This window comes from Dermacentor silvarum, chromosome 4 (assembly GCF_013339745.2).
Source record: "Dermacentor silvarum isolate Dsil-2018 chromosome 4, BIME_Dsil_1.4, whole genome shotgun sequence".
Classification (NCBI taxonomy): Eukaryota; Metazoa; Arthropoda; class Arachnida; order Ixodida; family Ixodidae; genus Dermacentor; species Dermacentor silvarum.
The window spans coordinates 89856271-89874766 of record NC_051157.2 but is presented as its reverse complement, the minus strand read 5'-3'; the positions used below and the strand labels follow the sequence as shown (position 1 = coordinate 89874766).

Below are 18496 nucleotides of genomic sequence, written 5' to 3'. Positions count from 1 at the left end.
TGTACAGCTTGAGGAGTCACTGCAAGGCATAATTCTAAATATTCCGTTCTACAGATGCTGCTGGAAAAAGGTGCCAACGTGGAAGGGAGCTCAACGCCAAATGAGGAGAAGGTGACGGAAACTCCGCTTCAGTTGGCTGTCGCATTCAGTAAGCGCACTCTTCCCATTTATGCGTTCGCGATAACCGCCAATGCGGCCGCTGTGTGTGAGTCGCGTTGAAACCGCTACCACTGTGTTTGAACGTTCGCTTGTGAGAATGCAAAACGGAGACTTTGTTAATGCCCCGAGATTGTATATTTGCGTTCACTCAAAAAAGTCGCAGTTATGCCCGGAAGGCGAAACATCAATTGCGATAGCAAATTAGTGGACAGCTATACGAAGTAAGGATAGTAGTTTTATCGGCCGTATATACTTGTAAACATAGGCATACTAAGTAAATTAACAAGCATGGTGTCACGCGCGCACAAGCAAACATGACTACATCTCACTCGAAGACCACGGAAACTTGCTGTCAAAATTGTGGGGTGAGGTAGCGCGGAAACAGCAGCAAGTGAATTGACCTTCGTGCTGGCACTCGCTTCAACGCGAACTAATAAAACATAGCGCAGGGTAGACTCTGCCCCCGACGCGGATATGGCTTTCAAGATACAGCGCGCGGCCGCCGCCCGAGTAGCTGAGGCATTGCACTGTTGAGAACGAGGTCACGGGTTCGAACACGGCCGCTGCGGCCACATTCAGATGAAGGCGGAATGCGAAAACGCTTGTGTACCCTGCTTCGGGTACACAGTGTAGAACCTCAGGGGGTCAAAATTAATCTGAAGCCCCGCACTAGCCATATGTAGCACTGGGACTGTGACTCACTGTGCATTTTCAGTATGTTAAACGTCGTAATTTGATGTTTACTAAATGGCCACTTCGCTCAGGCCACCTGGAGTTGATCAGCGTGCTCCTGTCGTATGGAGCGAAGCCCTTCTGCGCCACACCATTCCTAGACGCGCAGAGCTATGGTGGTGCACATCCGCGCGGCTGCTACGGGGCGGCGGCTGTGGCGGCAGCCCATGGGCGCCGCAGCGCGCTGCGGAGGACTACTCGCTCACCGAGCACTGCCGGAGGCGGACGACCAAGGGGACGTGCTCTCGCTGCACGAGATACTGGCCGAAGGTGCTGGGACTACGGACCGGAGAACAACCAGAAGCAACAAGGTGTGTGCACATGCAGTTTATCGAGGACGTTGACGTTGGATTTAAGATGATACGATAGCTGCGTCACTTTATTGTTTCTTGCGTGTGTGGTGAATTCTGCAGGTAATAGACAGTAGACAATTTGAGCTGGGCTTCCGCTTACGGTTATCTCCGCTCATGATTTACACGCTATGACATGGTGCAGAACCGCGTTTATTTAGCATTTGCGATAACCGTGTCACGGTGTGTCTCCCTAAAACGCTAGCGACGCGCAGTCAGCTTGGCTGCAAAACGACAAGAAGCCAAGTGAACGCACCGTCAGGCTCCGTTGACTCTGCAGCCATGCAAGGGCAGCGTTTCTGCCTTCTGCTGCAGTGCGCACGTGAAGTACAGCTTTCCTACTGAACAGCATTCAGTGGGAATAGCACTCAGTTCCAACATTCCCACTAAACACCATTCCCACTGAACGGCTGTGTGCGAACTGTTAGGATACTCTGTTCTGAGAGGAGTGGACTGCGAAGGCTAGCTATCCATGAAACGCCCTCAATCACTATCCCAGAACCTGCTGTGCCTTCCGCGTACGAAGATTTGATCTTTGCTCATTACTCCTTCTTTCATCTTTTCTTTCTATGCTCTCATCGTCAGACTTCGAGTCCGGACGAAGGGCTAGAAGGTGGTGGCCAGCAAGTGCAGCAGCGGAAAGCAGGCCAGCCTCTTAGTAAAGCCCACGTGAAAGCGCTGCAGGAAGCCATGTACCAGAGTGCGGAGAACGGATACCTCGAGGTCACCTTGGACCTTCGGAGTATAGGTGCGCACAAGTCCTGATTTCTATTTGTCGACTTATGCCTTTAGAAGCAATAAAACCTGTGTGAAGTGTCTCAGCCGGATGCAGTGGATAAGCTTCAGAGAGGTTGGAAGCTTGCTGTGTTGTAGATATGAATACAACAAAGGAGACAAAGATGGCACTTTACATGCACTGTATGGCTTCTGAGTTCTTGCATGATCTTGGGCGCCAACATCACTTACGACACTGCAAATGCATACACATACAGTACAAATGGATATTGTGTATTTGCCTTCAGTAGAATGCATTCTGAGACCTGGCACAAGGTGTGTGTGTCATGACAGGATCATCAAAATGTGTCATGTTTCCGAATCTCATTTGTAGCTTGCACTGATTTCATACTTAGACCAATTCATGTAACAGCGCTTAAGTACTTTTTAGAAGCCACGGCTCTCGATTACTTAGTCGTATATATCTGGGTGATGCATCACATAATGAATCCATGGGCCTTTTCTCTTTTAGATGAAACTGCTGTGTGAATTGTTATGTTCGTTCTTTTCAATCTTTACGACAGGTGTTCCTTGGACACTGCACTGCTGGATGCAGACGTTGACTATGGCTCACGAACAGCAACTTGAGAGTACTATTGATGAGCTGCTGCAAGATTTCTTGCATGTATGGCCAGAAGATTGCAGCACGCAGTTTGTGGAAGACTGCCTGCCCCTGCTGTTCTCCATCTTTAGGCATAGCAAGGTCTGTACAGTCATGCAGTTCGTAGTGTGAATCATGCAACCATAGGAATGTCCCTAAAAAAATTAATGTATCACCCCACGAGGAGCAAAATGAATAGATTTACCATTTATCGGGAACATAGATCACATACGTGATGCTAACACAAAAGAAATACTTAATAGTACAGCATATTAGAGCACCCCAGGTGCAGTAATCTCGATTGATTTAGCTGATCTTCCATCACTTGCTTGTCAGTAGACTTGCATAAAACAATTTTCTTTTTCCTATTCAGAATGAAGGCACCACCCTGCTTCTGGCAGACATCTTCTCTGTTTGCTATGGGGAAGAGAGCATCAAGGAAATTCGGGACGTCTCACTCTCTGGTGGCGCAAGGATAGGTAAACTATACAGTTTCTGCCTAACCTTGAATTACTTACCAGATTTTTTTTTTCTACAAGTGCCATGAAAAGCACTTACGTGCTCGTTTTCTGCTGGTAACAGTCATTAGTAAGCATTTCAATAGGAGCGGTAACCTCCGTAGTTGGCGTGTGTAACACTAAATGCCACTTGGCCACAAGGCGGGGAGAGCCAGTCGCGGGTGCTGCCCCGGTGCGGCCTGTCAGTCCTTGAGGGGCGCAGTAAAAGTAAAACCAGAGTACTCGGCTTGACACGTTCCAAATGACCCGTTCAGTTTCGCCCTAAAGACAAAGCACCGATTGCGATAGCAATAAATTATACAGCTGTACAAAGTAAGGATAGTAGATTTATCAACCGTATAAACGTGTAAAAATTCGCTTACTAACTAAATTAACAAGCATGGTGTCACGCGCATACAGGCACACTGAAGACATCTCACTCGATGACTGCGGACACTCACTGTCAAAACGCTGGCGTGAGCAAGAGCAGCAGCAGCAGCGAGCGAATAGCCCTTCGTGCTGCCTCTCGCTTCAGCGCGAACGAAGGGATGAGAACACAGCGCACGCGAAGCCACCAGTCCTCGGCATATCTAGACTGTGTACTCCTCTGTACCCACCGCAGATCGTTATCAAGTTAGGGCCGGCGCTGCTGCACTTAGCCGCGCAATACGCAGTCGCCGCCGGAGTAGAACGCTCCCCCCCCCCCTCCCCCTGCTGCCTTGCACGCGATGGACGACGGCGCTAAAGACTTTAGACGGAGCACTACCTTCCCGCCATCTTCCCTTGCGTTTGCGAGATCGAGCCGCGATGCTTCTCGGTTCACCGCCGCATGCTTTCACTCGCACCCGCAGCACACGGCGCGCGACCACGACGTTATCGCACTCGGACTTTATACGGAGCATCATGGCGACGGCGACGTCAGAAAGTCGCTCGGAGTGTCCATATAATTGCTATCGTAATAAAACAGGAAAAATGATAAGTAGGGGTGTGTGAATACTGGAATATCACCGAATGGAATTGAATAGCAAACGTTCGAATAATTCAGTTAGGTGAATCGAATATCTATACTTACAGATTTTCCAAATATCCCGTACATTCGGTGTAGAGACCCGCGCAGTGCCGCAGGTCAGGTGAGCCGCGGAGCCCCTCGTGCTCGATGTCGTGAAAGCGAGCGCCATACTTCGTTGTTTTCGGCGCAAAAGAAGCGCCGAGCGCGCCGCGGATGGGCCGCCCCGTGCCGGCAGACTCGGTCGTGGACTTGAGCTCTGCGAACGCTCCCTGACGTTGGCCCGATGCGGGAATCGCACACACAGTGCCCGAATGCCGCAATTCGCAGAACGGCGGAGCGTAAGCTGGAGACGCCTCTGTCGGTACACGGTTCGTCTATATCGACAGGACCGATTGAAACGATAACCTGACGCGGACAGGGGGAACGGTAACAAATGCAGCGCATATTTCGGAAAGCGCGAAAGCATGTGCAAAGAAGGGGCCAGTTAGCCACATGAAGGTGCGAGCTTGCCGTGAACCTCCCGATTACAGAACCCTTTACACCTGGAAAAACACGCCGAACCTGACAAAGAAATCTTTACCGTCGGCGCCGACAGCGGTCAACACATGCAGCGCCAACGATGGCTACGAGCGGAGTGGAGATAGAGTCACGTTATGTGCGTTCCGCGGTTTTGTCTGTCGCGCGGATTTGCTTTATGATAACCCACCTGCCGTAAAGACGGGAAAGCATTTCGGCATTTCGGAGAAAAACTAGAAAGCAAAGCTTTCTGTGCAATAAATGGTTGTGATAAAACACAGGGCCACTATTAAAACTGAGAACCTCATTGGTATTCAGTACAACATAACGCCATTATTTATTTAGCTTCAGAGGTAAAAATCACTTGATTCGATTCAACAGACAATGTATTCATAAAAAATATTTTCAAGATCTTCAAATACTAGAAGTGAGCTGTAATCAGTGCTCGTACTCTAATTTGGAGTTCCCTTAAAAAAAAGTATCTTGATTTCTATGTTCCTTAGTTAGAGATAACTTGCGAAATTCTTGTTATGCAATGCTAAGAGACTCTCAAACAAGTGCAGCACCGTGTTTTCTTTTCCGAGATTTTCAACATTAAAAAACTTTTCTGGTATTCATATTTGATTTGATGTTTGGCTTTTTTTTTTTCTTGATTCGATTCGATATTTAATGAAATCTACGATTCGGTACCCGCACATCCCTAAGGATTAGCCTCGCTGTCATCAATGCATTCAGTTTCAAGTAGGGCGAAGACAACAAAGAGAAAACAGTGCTTGTTAAGGTATTCGAGCTGGGCACTTCCGCCGTGGACACTCCAGCTGTATAGCTCAAGGCGGGCACAGCTCAACTATACCGCGGCTGTAGGGGGCCCGTCAGTGCTTGTTATACATAAGTCAAGTACTGACGCAGCACAATGCTGCTTAGCTTCGGTGACCGAATGAAAATAGGCATATTCAGCATGATATCGAGGAGAACCCCACCTTTGAATGCATTCTTACGGCACAAAATGTCTGCATGTCATGACAGTTTTCACCGACCTGCTCAAACAATTAATTATTCATCGGTTCGAGCAATTATTTGCGGAAAATTATAATCGCCCAGACGAAGTGCGCTCATCTATCTGCAGGGTGTGGCCTGAAGTCCCCCGACTTTATAGGTTTGTAGGTATACTTGCACACTAAAATTCAAAACGGTGGTGGGAGCAATGAGTACATCTCTGCAAATGGAAAGTGGGCACTTTCCATTTGTGCACTCACAGGCTTGAGGGCAGGCTCGAGATTTTTCAGTACACGCTTCGGCGTGCTTGCTCACTCTTTTCAAACATTGAATATCCCGAACTCAGTGTAAGCTTTTGTCTTGCTTTCCACATATTTATCAGTGCGCTCTGTGAAAACGTTTGCTTCAAAACTGGAGCTAGCATGAAAGATTATTCTATTTGCTGTCTCCCCGTTACAGACCCCAAGTATGTCAACAATCCTGAGATGTCAGACGTGCAATTCCGTGTCGAAGGACGCGCCTTCTATGCGCACAAAATAATCCTGGTAAACGCGTCACCTCGCTTCAAGGCCATGCTCTCTTCAAAGGCGGCCGAGGGCAGCACGCCTGTTGTCCAGATCAACGACATAAGATATGACATCTTCCAGGTACGTTCTCGATCTCATTCCGCTCTAGCGCTTTCAGGTCGTGCCGTGTCTGGATGCGTTTTCATGTCGTCATACATCCCTGCAAGCCGACTGCGCAGCTAAATTGTGCAAGAACTAAATGGTACAGAAGTGGTTCAACTTGCTTCGTCTCGCCTTCACCACGAATTTTGTTCGACAAAATTTTTACTTTATTAAGGCTCAGTCGCAAGCGAGTCTAGTTAGAGCAGAACCGGGAGATGACGTGGGTCAGGGATGGTGAACAAAGCTGGCACTACCCTGATTGCATAGTTTACACTAAGAAGGCCGTGGATATACTCCAACATCGGAAGCAGATCGAGTACCACCGCTTCCGAAAGTTTAACACATTTGTTCGTCTGTACCATCGGCGTCTTGGTTCAAGTTGGCCCGGTTGATGCCGCACGTCTTCCGCGCATCTCTGCGGAGGATAGTGAGAATTTATTAAGTGTATAAGAACGGCTCTTTCAAAACTTCTCACCGCACATGGAAACACCACTGAGACCAGTGCGAACTATCACGGGGCCGCTTCATGAGCTCTCCAATGTGTTTCTTTTCATCGAAGAGAATCTGTCATAAGCATGAAATATAAGTGCAGCCGATGTTTGCATGTGATGCCGAGACTGTGCGCCAGTAGGAGGCTAAGGCCGAACGCCATAAAAGTGATAGGGCGACGGCACACGGCTACGTGTGAGGTGGAGGTGTAAGCCGCAGAACCGAGCTGAGAGTATGTGACGAAGCAACGGCGAGAACAGGTTGACAGCAATGATTGCTTAGGGCAGGATAAGAAGGCCAGGGGGTGCTGATGAAGGACCGGAAGGCCGCATAACGAAAGTATTGGAAATAAGTTTCCTGCAATGATATCAGGGGCCACTGCATATTACCCCTGAACCACATATTTTGGCAGGAATGGCTACCGCTAAATCATTGGGCTTGAATATAGAAGCTTTTCTTATATTACTTATCAAATGAGATCACTCTGCAGTACTTTAACTAACAATAACTAATAACTGAAATGACTAAGTTTTGTAGCTAAAGCACCCACTAGGGTTTATAATTATAACTGAAGCGGGAGCACGCATTTTCGCAGCACTCTATATGGGACGCGTTAATCATATGTTACAAACCGCACATCTCATCATCTGTTCTGTGCCAATGGCAACTGGTTAGAGCACAGTAGAGCTTTTGCTTGAGCTAGTTGGCCAAACAAACTGGTAGAATTTAGACGCAAGAAAACTAGGACGAAAGAACACACATTTATAGGACAGATGCCAACTATAACGGATGATATTCGGGCAGGGAGACGAGCGTTTATAACCACAAACATTACTAATACTATTCCATTATTAATGCTGCAAATTGTCGTAGATTTGCATCATAATTAAGGGAAAGGGACGAGGGACAGTGCAGAATTAACAAGATTGCCAAGTTTATAGGGTACGTTTCTGACGTTGTTTATGTCATTCGGCTCAGCCGCGGTAAGGAATACATCGGCCAAACTGGGCGATGCTTCAACTAGAGGGTGCGTGAATACAGAATAAACGCGAACAAGGGCTGCGGTATCCACATGACTGTGCATGTCAATTGCCGTGGGAGCTTCCCTACGTACTAGCACACGAGCTTCATTGCAAGAAGCTACAATAAATCTCAAGGAAACCGATTGAGGCTTTCTACATCAGGCAACAGGGATCAACACATATCAGTAAACCAGCGCAAGGTCATCTTGATAATGAAATATCATTTTTGATAGGGCATTTACCGATGTTCTAATGGTCGAATTGCTGAGAGATGTATGTTTTATCAAATGTTATTTAGTTGTTTATTTTTGTTAATATTGTCAGAGGGGCTGCTGTTGTTAGTAACGCAAGTAGTATTGATAATGATTGCGGTGTTAAATTAAATAAAGTTAGCTGATGGTTGGCACCCGTCCTCTCGATCTGTACCCATTTGTCCTCCTTTTTTTTCTTCGTGCGATAATTCTTCTACCGGTAAGTGTGCTTGCGAAAAGATAACTCAAGATGCACTGCAATGACGTGAGAACAAAAATGGAATACCTGGATGTTTGTTCGTGCAACAAATACGTTGTTCCCGTAAGCAATGCCATGTGTACAATTGCCTGAATTCGCTTAGTTTTCTAACCGTTTGCCCTTTGCAAGGAATGCTATTCACTTAAGCATTTATTTAAACGTCAGTAGCGGCTGGCGTGCAGCAATGGACAACTGCATCATGTCTGCTTGCATGTCTTCCTGCGCATTACCGCTTTGTTAAATTCTGCTGCCCGCAGGTTGTGCTCCACACTAAATATCTAAGATATTAAATGATCGTATGCTCATTCTTTAGCGCTGGCAAATGCGGTACACGTGCGTGCATCTTTTGCTTTGCAGCTTGTCATGCAGTACTTGTACAAAGGCGGCTGCGAAGATTTTGACATCGACCAAAATGATGTGCTTGAGGTACGTATACGTGCGTCATTTATGACGTCGTAAACATTACTGCATATCCAGTAGCGCACCCAGGATCTCTGCCAGGGGGGGTTGACAGTTTGCCAATACCATCTAAACAGCACTAATTTCGATTTCTTCACCGGAAATTGTCAAAAAAGGGGCACCATCTAAACAGCACTAATTTCGATTTCTTCACCGGAAATTGTCAAAAAAGGGGCTTTTTGCGAGTGTGCAGACGATTGCGCGTCTTACATCTTAGTTGTAGTACTCGAATGCGTAAGGAAAGAAAAGGGGTAAACCAAAGGGGTTAAGTCGGCCTCAGGGGGGTGGTTACAACCCCCAAATCCCCCCCGTCGGTGCGCCACTGTGCATATCTTATCAGTTTATTACGGTTCAGTGATAGTGGTGCTCACACCCAAAAATGCTGGCTCACGCACTATGCTACGCAAACATTGGCTCATTGGTTGGCTTTGACGAACTGATTGCTATTAATTTTTTTGTATATAAATGATTCATCCTTTTCAATAATCGGTGCTATTTATTTCATTAAAAGTAAAGGTCGAGTAAGCGGTGTCCTATGTGTTAGATCAGAGAAAATTAGGGCAATTCAGATATGGCCATTACTTTTCCCTCTCTTAATTCGCGGCTCATATTTTCAAAGCTTTTACATTGATAAAGTTCTTACCCTAATTCTCACGAAAACATTCTTACGCAAGAGTAGATACGAGCCAATTGTAATCCCGCACGATCAAAAATATTTGACTTTGTTCCTTGGTTCCCAATTTGTACTGCAAAAGTGTAGTACAATTACGGTACAGATAGGATGTAGCTTGAATGAATAAAAGCGTGAAGAAATGCACATATCCTGTATTTGCGAGAAAGAAAAAAAAAGACGAGGCGGATGTTGAGAATTATAACTTTATCTACAAACTGTAGTGGATGTGACGCTGCAGCTAAACTTTGAATGGTGTTCAAACCACTGGCTGCTGATGGTACTCAAATCGCCTGTTTGATTATTGAAAATTGACGATAGTGTGTCTTGGCCAGGGAGAGATTAAGGATACTTGGTGTTTTCTGATCATAGTCCAAAAGAACAGTCACAGAAGGACGGCATCACCTAATCTTTAAATATGGTGACACAATATGGTCACAAATACGATCACACAATCGGCATTGTCTATGTAACTTTCGGAACTGATCTTTGAATGAACTTGCCATAACACCGGTGTCTCAATTGCGCAGCTGCTTACGGCTGCCACGTTCTTCCAACTGGATGGCCTCGTTCGCTTCTGCGAGGCGCGCTGTTCCAACTGTGTCGACCTCGACAATGTGGTCGCCACATACGTGCACGCCAAAGTGTACAACGCAGTCCAGCTTCTGGAGTACTGCCAGGGCTTCCTGCTCCAGAACCTGGTTGCGCTGCTTAGCTACGATGACGGCGTGCGCAAGCTGCTGTTCGGCAAGCGCCTGCACAACCACGACGTCCTCAGCGGCTTGCTGCTCACGCTTCAGGCGCGGGTGAAACAGCGGGTGGCCATGTCCAAGTCTCTCGCCGCCAAAAGAGCTTCCACGGGTCACGATGCGAAGATGAGGCTAGTCGGTCCTAACAAGTAGCCGAAGGCCGACACGAACGCCCACTGAACAGACGCGAGATGAACAAGGTAAAATTCAAAATGATTCTGTACATTTTCATGGCCTGCCTAAGCATTTGACAAGGTGGTTGCCAGTTCTGTTGGACCTTGAAGTGGGGAGATAAAAACAGAAAAAACAAACAAAATGCAGCCTATTCTTTGATAGTCAACGCTTAGATATAGAGAAACGTTCGCTAAAAAAGCTTGATAACGTTATTAATAGTAGGACGTGAACATCGATATATACTGATTTTGAAAATGGCTGTTCATTATTTGACAACTATTTTATATTCAATTCGTGTCGATTCATTTCTGGCACTATTCGGTTCTTATTCGATTCGTTATCAGAAATGACTATTTGCACACCCCTACTTGCTGTAACCTTTTTCTCACGGATATGGCCGGAATGGACGAAAGTGCAGTGAAATCTGCGATGTGGAACTGGCATAATCGGCGCCATGATTTGGGCGTGAAATTTGAATTTTTTTTGCTAATAATCATCATTTGTCCTCCAAACAAACTTTGACCGAAGTTTTACGAGTTTAATTTGGTTTAGTATTTCTTTTTGGCTTTCTTTGCAGTCTGTCCGTAAAAATGTGGTTTTGTAAATGGTCAACGTCTTCCCCTTTCTCTCATTTAGACGTATAAGAGTGAATTCGGAGTAGCCAGGGTTGTCGTATTCTTAGTAAAGAAGCTTAGATGCGTCAGGTTTTGATGGGTCGTGTTTACTAACTTGGTTTTCGTGCTCTGAAGGCGATATTTAAACTCGTAGCAATTCCCCGTGCTTTCTTTCGTTGCAGGTGTAAGCGGTGACTTGGAAGTCTACGCATCATGCGATGACATCCTGCCTGAGCTCTGCCCCTGTGACAAGAACAAAAAGAATGAAGTAACTGGTCAAGATGCAACTCGCACACGTCAGAACACCAGAACACCAAGATGGCCGCCTTGTGAACTTGTGTGCGCACCTCCACCGGCTCCGCGGACAGTAACGTCGTAAAGAACCATTCAAGTCTACAAATGCCAATATTTCTTCGGACATGTTCTCGAGAACTAACACAACTGCCCAGCGTGCCTTAAGAGTGTCGGTGAAGCAACTAGTGGACAAGACTCGGGGCACTCTGTGTTCAATATTTCATGCCGTACGAATGGTACAGTAACATTGAATTATGTGACAGGGACGCATTCCTATAGTACTGTAAGTGACGTGTAGGTGAAAAGTGTTAAACCTAACTTTTGTTTTACCCTACTTGGAGTGGTGGTCCAAAGTGCGCATCTTTTGACAATCTTCACAAGAGGCAGCTAAGGCTAAGTTCTACGGCACGGATCTTTTGTCTCTGCGGTGGTCTCATAAAACTTTATATGTCCAAGGCTAATCGCAGCCGCATGTGCTTTCCTAAGGATGATGTCGTGACATGAAGGCATTTACTTACTTTTTGGCGCTCATATATTCTGTCGGTGGTCTTTGCTAAGCCATTGTAGTGGAGCACCGTGTCTGGCTGCTCACAAACTGTCTTTGTTAGGTTAGCTGTAGGAAGCCTGTATCCTTACGTGGTCTTGCATTTGCGTACGAAAAAGTTCCACGAAGTACTTGCCAGAAAACGGCCACTGGGTGTCATGAAAAAGGAGAAAGCTTGATCGCGTCTCGACTCTCTAGCATGGCGACAAAAACCATGCTAGACATGTACAACGTATTTCTGAAGTTAAGATGTAACAAGACTATCTATAAATCCGTAAAAAGGGGAACTTCAGGTCGTCGTTAGACATTCTGTGCATTTCATGCTTTCTTTTTGAACTTTAACCTTTAGGCTTGCTACTCTAAAACGCTGGGACCAACGTAGCTGCCATTTTGAGCTATAAAACAAAATAGTAGTGCCATGTTGTGTGGGTTTACTTTGATGTGTTCAAGAGCAAATGTGTGTTGTTCTGAGTGATGGCTAGGTGGCGCTGAACGCCTCTTGTTTAACGCAGTCACTGTTAATATCTCAGTAACGGTAACGTTAGCAGTCATCTTCCGTTTCTCGCATACATTGGCTGCCGTCAAACTCAGTGCGGTCGGTACACTTTGTTTCTCGGTCGCATGAACGTTAGGCCTAGGTGCCATATTCCACGATTTCTCAAGACAATTCTCGCCAGTGCTACACGTTCTAGCTCTGTGTCAACATGATGATACAACTGTTTGTAACTGTTTGTGGCATCCACTTACGGCAAGCTATAGCTGCATAATGAAACAGCGGTTTGGGTGAGGGACCGCTAAAGCACTACCACCACCGTGCCTTGTGCCAACTGTGCATGCACGGCAGTGCAATTAAGGCTAATGCGCACTCTGCTGGTTAGTGGGTGTGTGGTGATAATGGTATCTGATAGCTTCTATGGGCTGATCATAGTGACGTCGACATGGCTTTCTTGACAAGTAACTAGTTTTTCTACAGCGTAGGTGACGCTCGGACAAAAAAAAATCAACATTCGGGTTTTTTGAACATGTGTTTGTGCGTGTTCTGTTGTCTGCATATTGTCTTCTACGTGTGGTAGAAAAAAAAGAATATACAGCTTTCAACAACCAACAACTCTGAAAGTAGCATGCGCTTTTACAGTAACAGTGATTACATACATGGTCCGTGCCAAAGACACTTTGGTTGAGACAGAAGCGCTTATACATCACTCAAGCATATATTTTCCTGCGAAAGCGGTGGACCCTGGTTGATGTGCTTGATAATCGTTAAAAGCTATGGTGATGTTTAATGATCTGGCATTTATGGCGTACCGTAAACAATATATTTTTCGCCTCATAGATTGCACGATGAAGGAGTCGTGCTCTAGCTTGTTAGTTTTGCTTCACTCAGTGCATTTAACAATTACCCGCCGCGGTGGCTTAGCAGCTATGACATTGCAGTGCTAAGCATGAGGCCGAGGATTCAATTCCCGGCCACGGGAAGCGCATCTTGATGGGGGCGAAATGCAAAGACGCTAGTGTACGATGTATTAGGTGCGTGTTCAAGAACCCCAGGTGGTCAAAAATTAATCCTGAGTCCCCGATATATAAGGCGTGCCTGATAATTATATCGTGGTTTGCGCACGTAAACCTCTAGAATTTATTTTTAAAAATAATTTTAGAGCAAGTTAAACAACACTTAAGGTAGGTTCCTTTAATGACACATTCAGCCCAGGATCAATCGAGTGTTTTCAGTGTGCTCCAAGTTTGTTGGAATATATATGGCCTGTCTACGTCTGTTCATTGCCTGCGCTGTAGAAAACCACTTAATCGCTACGCATCGCACTGCTGTTGTATGCCTGTAAGGAAACGGGACCGTAATGCATGAAGACCTGGTGGTCTAGGGAGTTGTCGTTCTGCCGCAGGTTCACAGGGGCTGTAAAAAGCATGTTGCTGTGAGTCGCTGCCATTCAAATTAATCTTAGTCGTTCCCGTATGTAAATAATTTCGACTCCGTGGTGCACAGTTTAGTGCAAAATAAGGTAATAATTGTATGCTCCTTATTGTCCAGGCCTGGCAGAATACTCGTCCGAAGTTGTCTTATTCGTTGATCTTCTCGATTTTGTGTGCGTGTTTATATTTGTGCATATTCTAAGCAGTGATGAGCGTATTCTTGTCTTTGTGCCGTCAGGAGCGGTATCGAGTGCTTTCTTCTCCGTGCTGAAAGAATCGCTGTGTATGTTGCGGAGGTTTTCGCTGTCTGCTAGTTCTCGGCATGTTAGCCAGTAGAGAACTGTGAATAATGATATAAGTGTGTTGCAGCGGTCGTGGCTTTTGCACCAACACATTTCTGGGGTCACGTGCGATAACGTTAACTGTCTTAGGCAACAGCTCATGCTAACTTTGTCTCGTTATCGAGTGAAACTACTTGGCGTAGTTTCTGAATTTTTTGAGTAAAAACAAAAAAAGAAAGCGGATTGAGTTTTCAATAGTGATCGTATTTCTGGGGACTACAGTTATAACAGTCATTTTTGCAGCGCAGTCATCTGCAGTGTCATCGGTTTTGGAGTGGTTTGCAGGTCGACATTAAAGGGTATCGATAAAGAATTGGGTTCGTTCCTGTTTATTGGGGGCGCTTCTTACCTGTCCTTGCTATTTTTCTACTGACTTGGCCGTGTGTTCGAGGTTTCGGGTTTTTATCGGGTTTTCTTTTAACATATCATTTGCAGTTTTATCATACACAATATACCATTGATTCTTGTAGGAGTTGCTGCTCACACCACATCTTGCGTTAAGGAACCTTTGTGTGTTCTTTATCAGAAATTTCTTCCGCAGTTGGCAGCTTCAGTACCTCAAATATCTTGGGCTCAATGTTGCAAAGGATTTTCTTTTGTTCTAATTACCGGTGATTTACGTTAACAAGAAAGCCACTGCATGTGCTCTTAACTCTATTCCATCGTATCTTTTGACGGATAATGTTGCGATTTGATCTTGACGAAGGGGTCTTTTCTTCTTCCTGCTAAGCAAACAAAAAAGACAAATGAGTCATTGCCTCTTTTTTTTTTTGAGGGGATAAATCTTAACGCCACTGATAACAAGATAACCACAATCCTATTATCATGCACCACTGAATAAGTGCCTTAATAAACGACGGCCCAAACGTTGTCAGTTTGAAACTTTTCGCTGCAGCTTACTAACGCATCTTTCATAATTTATCTTTGCCTATTGTTTTCTTAGCATATTAGTGCACTTTAAAAAGCATTTCTCGAAGATTCCTTACGAACTTTAACATTCCTCATGGGACCAAAAAAGTGTGTACATTCTATTTTTCAAGTTTGGTGGCCTTTACATGATAAAGGCTTTTCACAATATGCAAGCGCCATTGTATTACTGTAACGTTCCATTTTATTGAAACGACCGACACAACACAGTTAATAGCCACGTGGCCTCAGTCTAATAACAGCAAGGACAAGAAACGACTTTTTGACACGCTCACTTATGTTCGTGTGCCAAACGATATTAAGCTTCGGGGCGTTAGCAATGTACCTTATAATACGTGTCACTTTGCCTTTATGAGATGACACACCCATAGTATTCGGGAACACCTACGGAGCCTAGAAGTTATATAATCTTTGAACATCTCCCGTAGCATAAGTGCCATTGGGCTTTATTCCAGAACGACTTTACATTATGAGGATGGAAACAGTACTTTTTGTTGATGACTTCTGAACCGAATGTAGTGACTTCATGTTTACAGTCAACAAGGTACTCAACGCATCAATCAAGCAACTTTTTTACTAAAGAGATATTGAGACATCTACAAGGTGCAGACGTCCAAAAAGAAACCTATGTACGAATTTCGACTACAGAAGCGAATTATTGTAGCTTAAGCTAGGGAATACATGGAGGATTCACATAATATGCAGACCAACATTTGTATTTAGCCATGGGACGACATTGGCAGTGTTAATTTAGGTCCGGCGCAGTTATGGTGGGTGCTCGGCGAGACAGACAAAAAAGAGAAACAGGCACAGGAACTAATCAAAGCTTGATACAAAAGCTTTCTGTGCAGAAGCTTTAGTACTTCACTAGAAAATTCACAGTATTCACTAGAAAATTGTGCACCTATTCGACCTACTGTAACAGCTTTGTTGCAGTTTCCTTATTGCAGAACATTTTGTGGACTTTGAAGTGCATATTGAGGACGCCTAATTAATTCACTGATTTTGAAAAAAAAAATAGGGGACACTGGTCAACGACCGCAACAAAATGCACATTTTCGTCTTCGTAAGGTGAATCATTTTACGTCAGCGTCTCCGTTCGACATTTTGTGTGAGTGAAGTTGAGAGTATACCACAAAGAGCAGACATCTGAGCAAAATTGTAAAAGAAATACTCACCAAATCCCCGTGAAGTTGTTCATGTCGCTGCTCCCCATTATTACATTTTTTCAACATTATTATTTTACGGTGGCCATTCAGACAGCCTTGTTGGCAAACTACCTCAGTGCGCATCCTCCGCGCCATTTACTTTTTTGTGTGTTTATGAAGCGCAGGAACCGCTCGCGCCATGTTTGAACTTTGTACATAAGACACTTCTGTTATCCCACCGAAATTAGATTTTTGCGCTTGCCTTTCAAAAGCACACGTGCGTATCACATTCATGGTTTCGAGCATCATTACTGCGCAGATTCAACCACCGAGGGGAAATGGTAGATAACTTTGTATATTGTTTTTTCTTGCACATGAATATAACATTTGTTGCCAGGAGTGCTGCGTTTCTTCATTATCTCAACTTTTTGGCACCACCCACGAGTGGACTCGAAGCATTCGATGCGTGGTGGCTAGAAGACAAATGGTGTGCTCACATAATGTTTGTAGGGGGGGGATTTTTGGAAAGCGTCAAAATATGGCTCTGTTTGTGTTGTGCACGCGTCCAACTTTTGTCCAACACACAGTTTGTTTTACGTGCGAACTCGATGCATCTAATGTGTTGTCCTGTAGCTGCTGATGGTCATAACGGAATGTTTGAACAGCCTTTCTGGTGAAAAAAGTAAGAAAGAAGAGTGAAATCACCACAAATGCAACAATCGGAGCTTCTGCAGCTCCGAAAACTTTCTTTCTCGTGATGGCTTACTGGCATTCGAGTAACAGAATTAACACCAGTTTTCGACATCTGTGAACTGAAAATAAAGTATTTTGAAGAACGTACCTTTTATGTTTCATTATTATCTGCTCATCGCACAATCTGGACACCTGCTCTGCTTTCCTCTTGTGTTTGCGCTGTCCTCTCTCTAGGTGTTGGGTGTGTAAGTTTTACTTCAGCTTTGTGTATATACTCGTACTGCTACACAGGTTCCACAAAGACTATCAGTAACTTTATTAAAAATGCTATGCTAGCTACTCAAATGGTGTTTGCACAGGTGGCTTATGCTCTTTGGCCGAGGCAATTTGGCGCACGAGTCAGCAAATACATAATTACCAAAAATGTTCTTTGCTATTTTTTTTTAATTTCGTGATCACTGTGTATGTTTATATTCGAAACTTTATGAACTTAGCATTTGTGGACTACTACATTTTATTACGCGCAAGCGTAAGTGGCCCGCCAGTGAAATTGGCGAAGGGATGTTCGAAGCTGCTAAGGAAGAGTGCGCCGAACGAGGAAGGCACCTGGAGGGGGAGAAGATAATCGCGCGCCGGGTAAAGTACGAAGAAGCGCACTGAGCGCGAGCCAAAGCAACGCCACTCAGGTGGCGCTGAGCGAAGCAGAGCGTCGCGGAGGAGGAGAGTAGGCGGAGGCGCGCTTAATCCTCTGGCAGTTGCTACGGGTTCTGTGAGCGGAATGGAGGTACCGGGCTTTTCTCATGATAACAACAGGCCCCGCACAATCTTAAGTTCCAGCGATCGCCACAGAGGGCGAAAAATCAACCGCGGCGCGTTCCAGCATGGAGCGCCAAAGTGAAGCTACTGTAATTTGGTCGTACACTTTAATTAATAATTTTTCTGGTAGGGGCGCTTCACGCGCCTAAAGATTTTATCTATAAATGTACATATATAACTGACAAACATGGTTAACATGTCACTGTTTTACAAAATAAGCAGACCATTTTTATTGGACTTCTGTTATTAAAGTACGTGCTTTATTACTTGAATAAACATTTTGAGACCTCCCTGACATATGATAAAGTACGTGCCGTTTATCAATTCAAATTGTACGGCGGTAATATTTGAGAACGGGGTGGTCGTTTCCTTTCACCACCATCATGCAGGTTCGCTTTAATTAGATAGCCATAGTATCTCAACTGGTTTACGCATCCAACATTCTATAGCCACCACCAAGAGAACGTGTTTAAAGACGGTGAATTTTATCAGCTGCGGCGTTTCACTGGCCATAACAGCTGCACGGCTTCCGTCGTTAGTGATCAGCCGCGTCTGGCTGCGTAATGACGTGTTGCCTGAAAAAAAAAAGGGGGGGGGGGGGCTACCTTGCGCGAAATCTCATCGCTGGAACCGAGCACAGTTTGCTTGGAGGCTTCCCACGAAAGCGAATGAACCTTGCAGCCTCTGGGTGAATTGCATCGGTTAGTAAAAAGGCAGCGCGTCGCATTTTCAACTTTAATTTCTTCGCGTGCGATAAAACAGATTGCCGTAGTCATTTCTTAAAAATGGAAAATAATAATTATTATACAGTCATGCTC

General features: G+C 45.1%; 1 protein-coding gene across 1 annotated transcript in view; it reads left to right on the top strand.

Annotated features, from left to right (window-relative positions):
• Positions 1-16999, top strand: part of LOC119450371 (ankyrin repeat and BTB/POZ domain-containing protein 2-like) — a 113731-nt gene extending 96732 nt beyond the window's left edge. The window contains 10 exon segments of the mRNA XM_049665836.1: positions 55-148; positions 924-1119; positions 1121-1202; positions 1878-1989; positions 2540-2718; positions 2990-3095; positions 6094-6281; positions 8681-8749; positions 9983-10401; positions 11172-16999. Of these exon segments, the coding sequence (XP_049521793.1) occupies positions 55-148; positions 924-1119; positions 1121-1202; positions 1878-1989; positions 2540-2718; positions 2990-3095; positions 6094-6281; positions 8681-8749; positions 9983-10354 (1398 nt within the window). The 3' untranslated portion in view covers positions 10355-10401; positions 11172-16999.
• The last annotated feature ends 1497 nt before the right edge of the window (positions 17000-18496 follow it).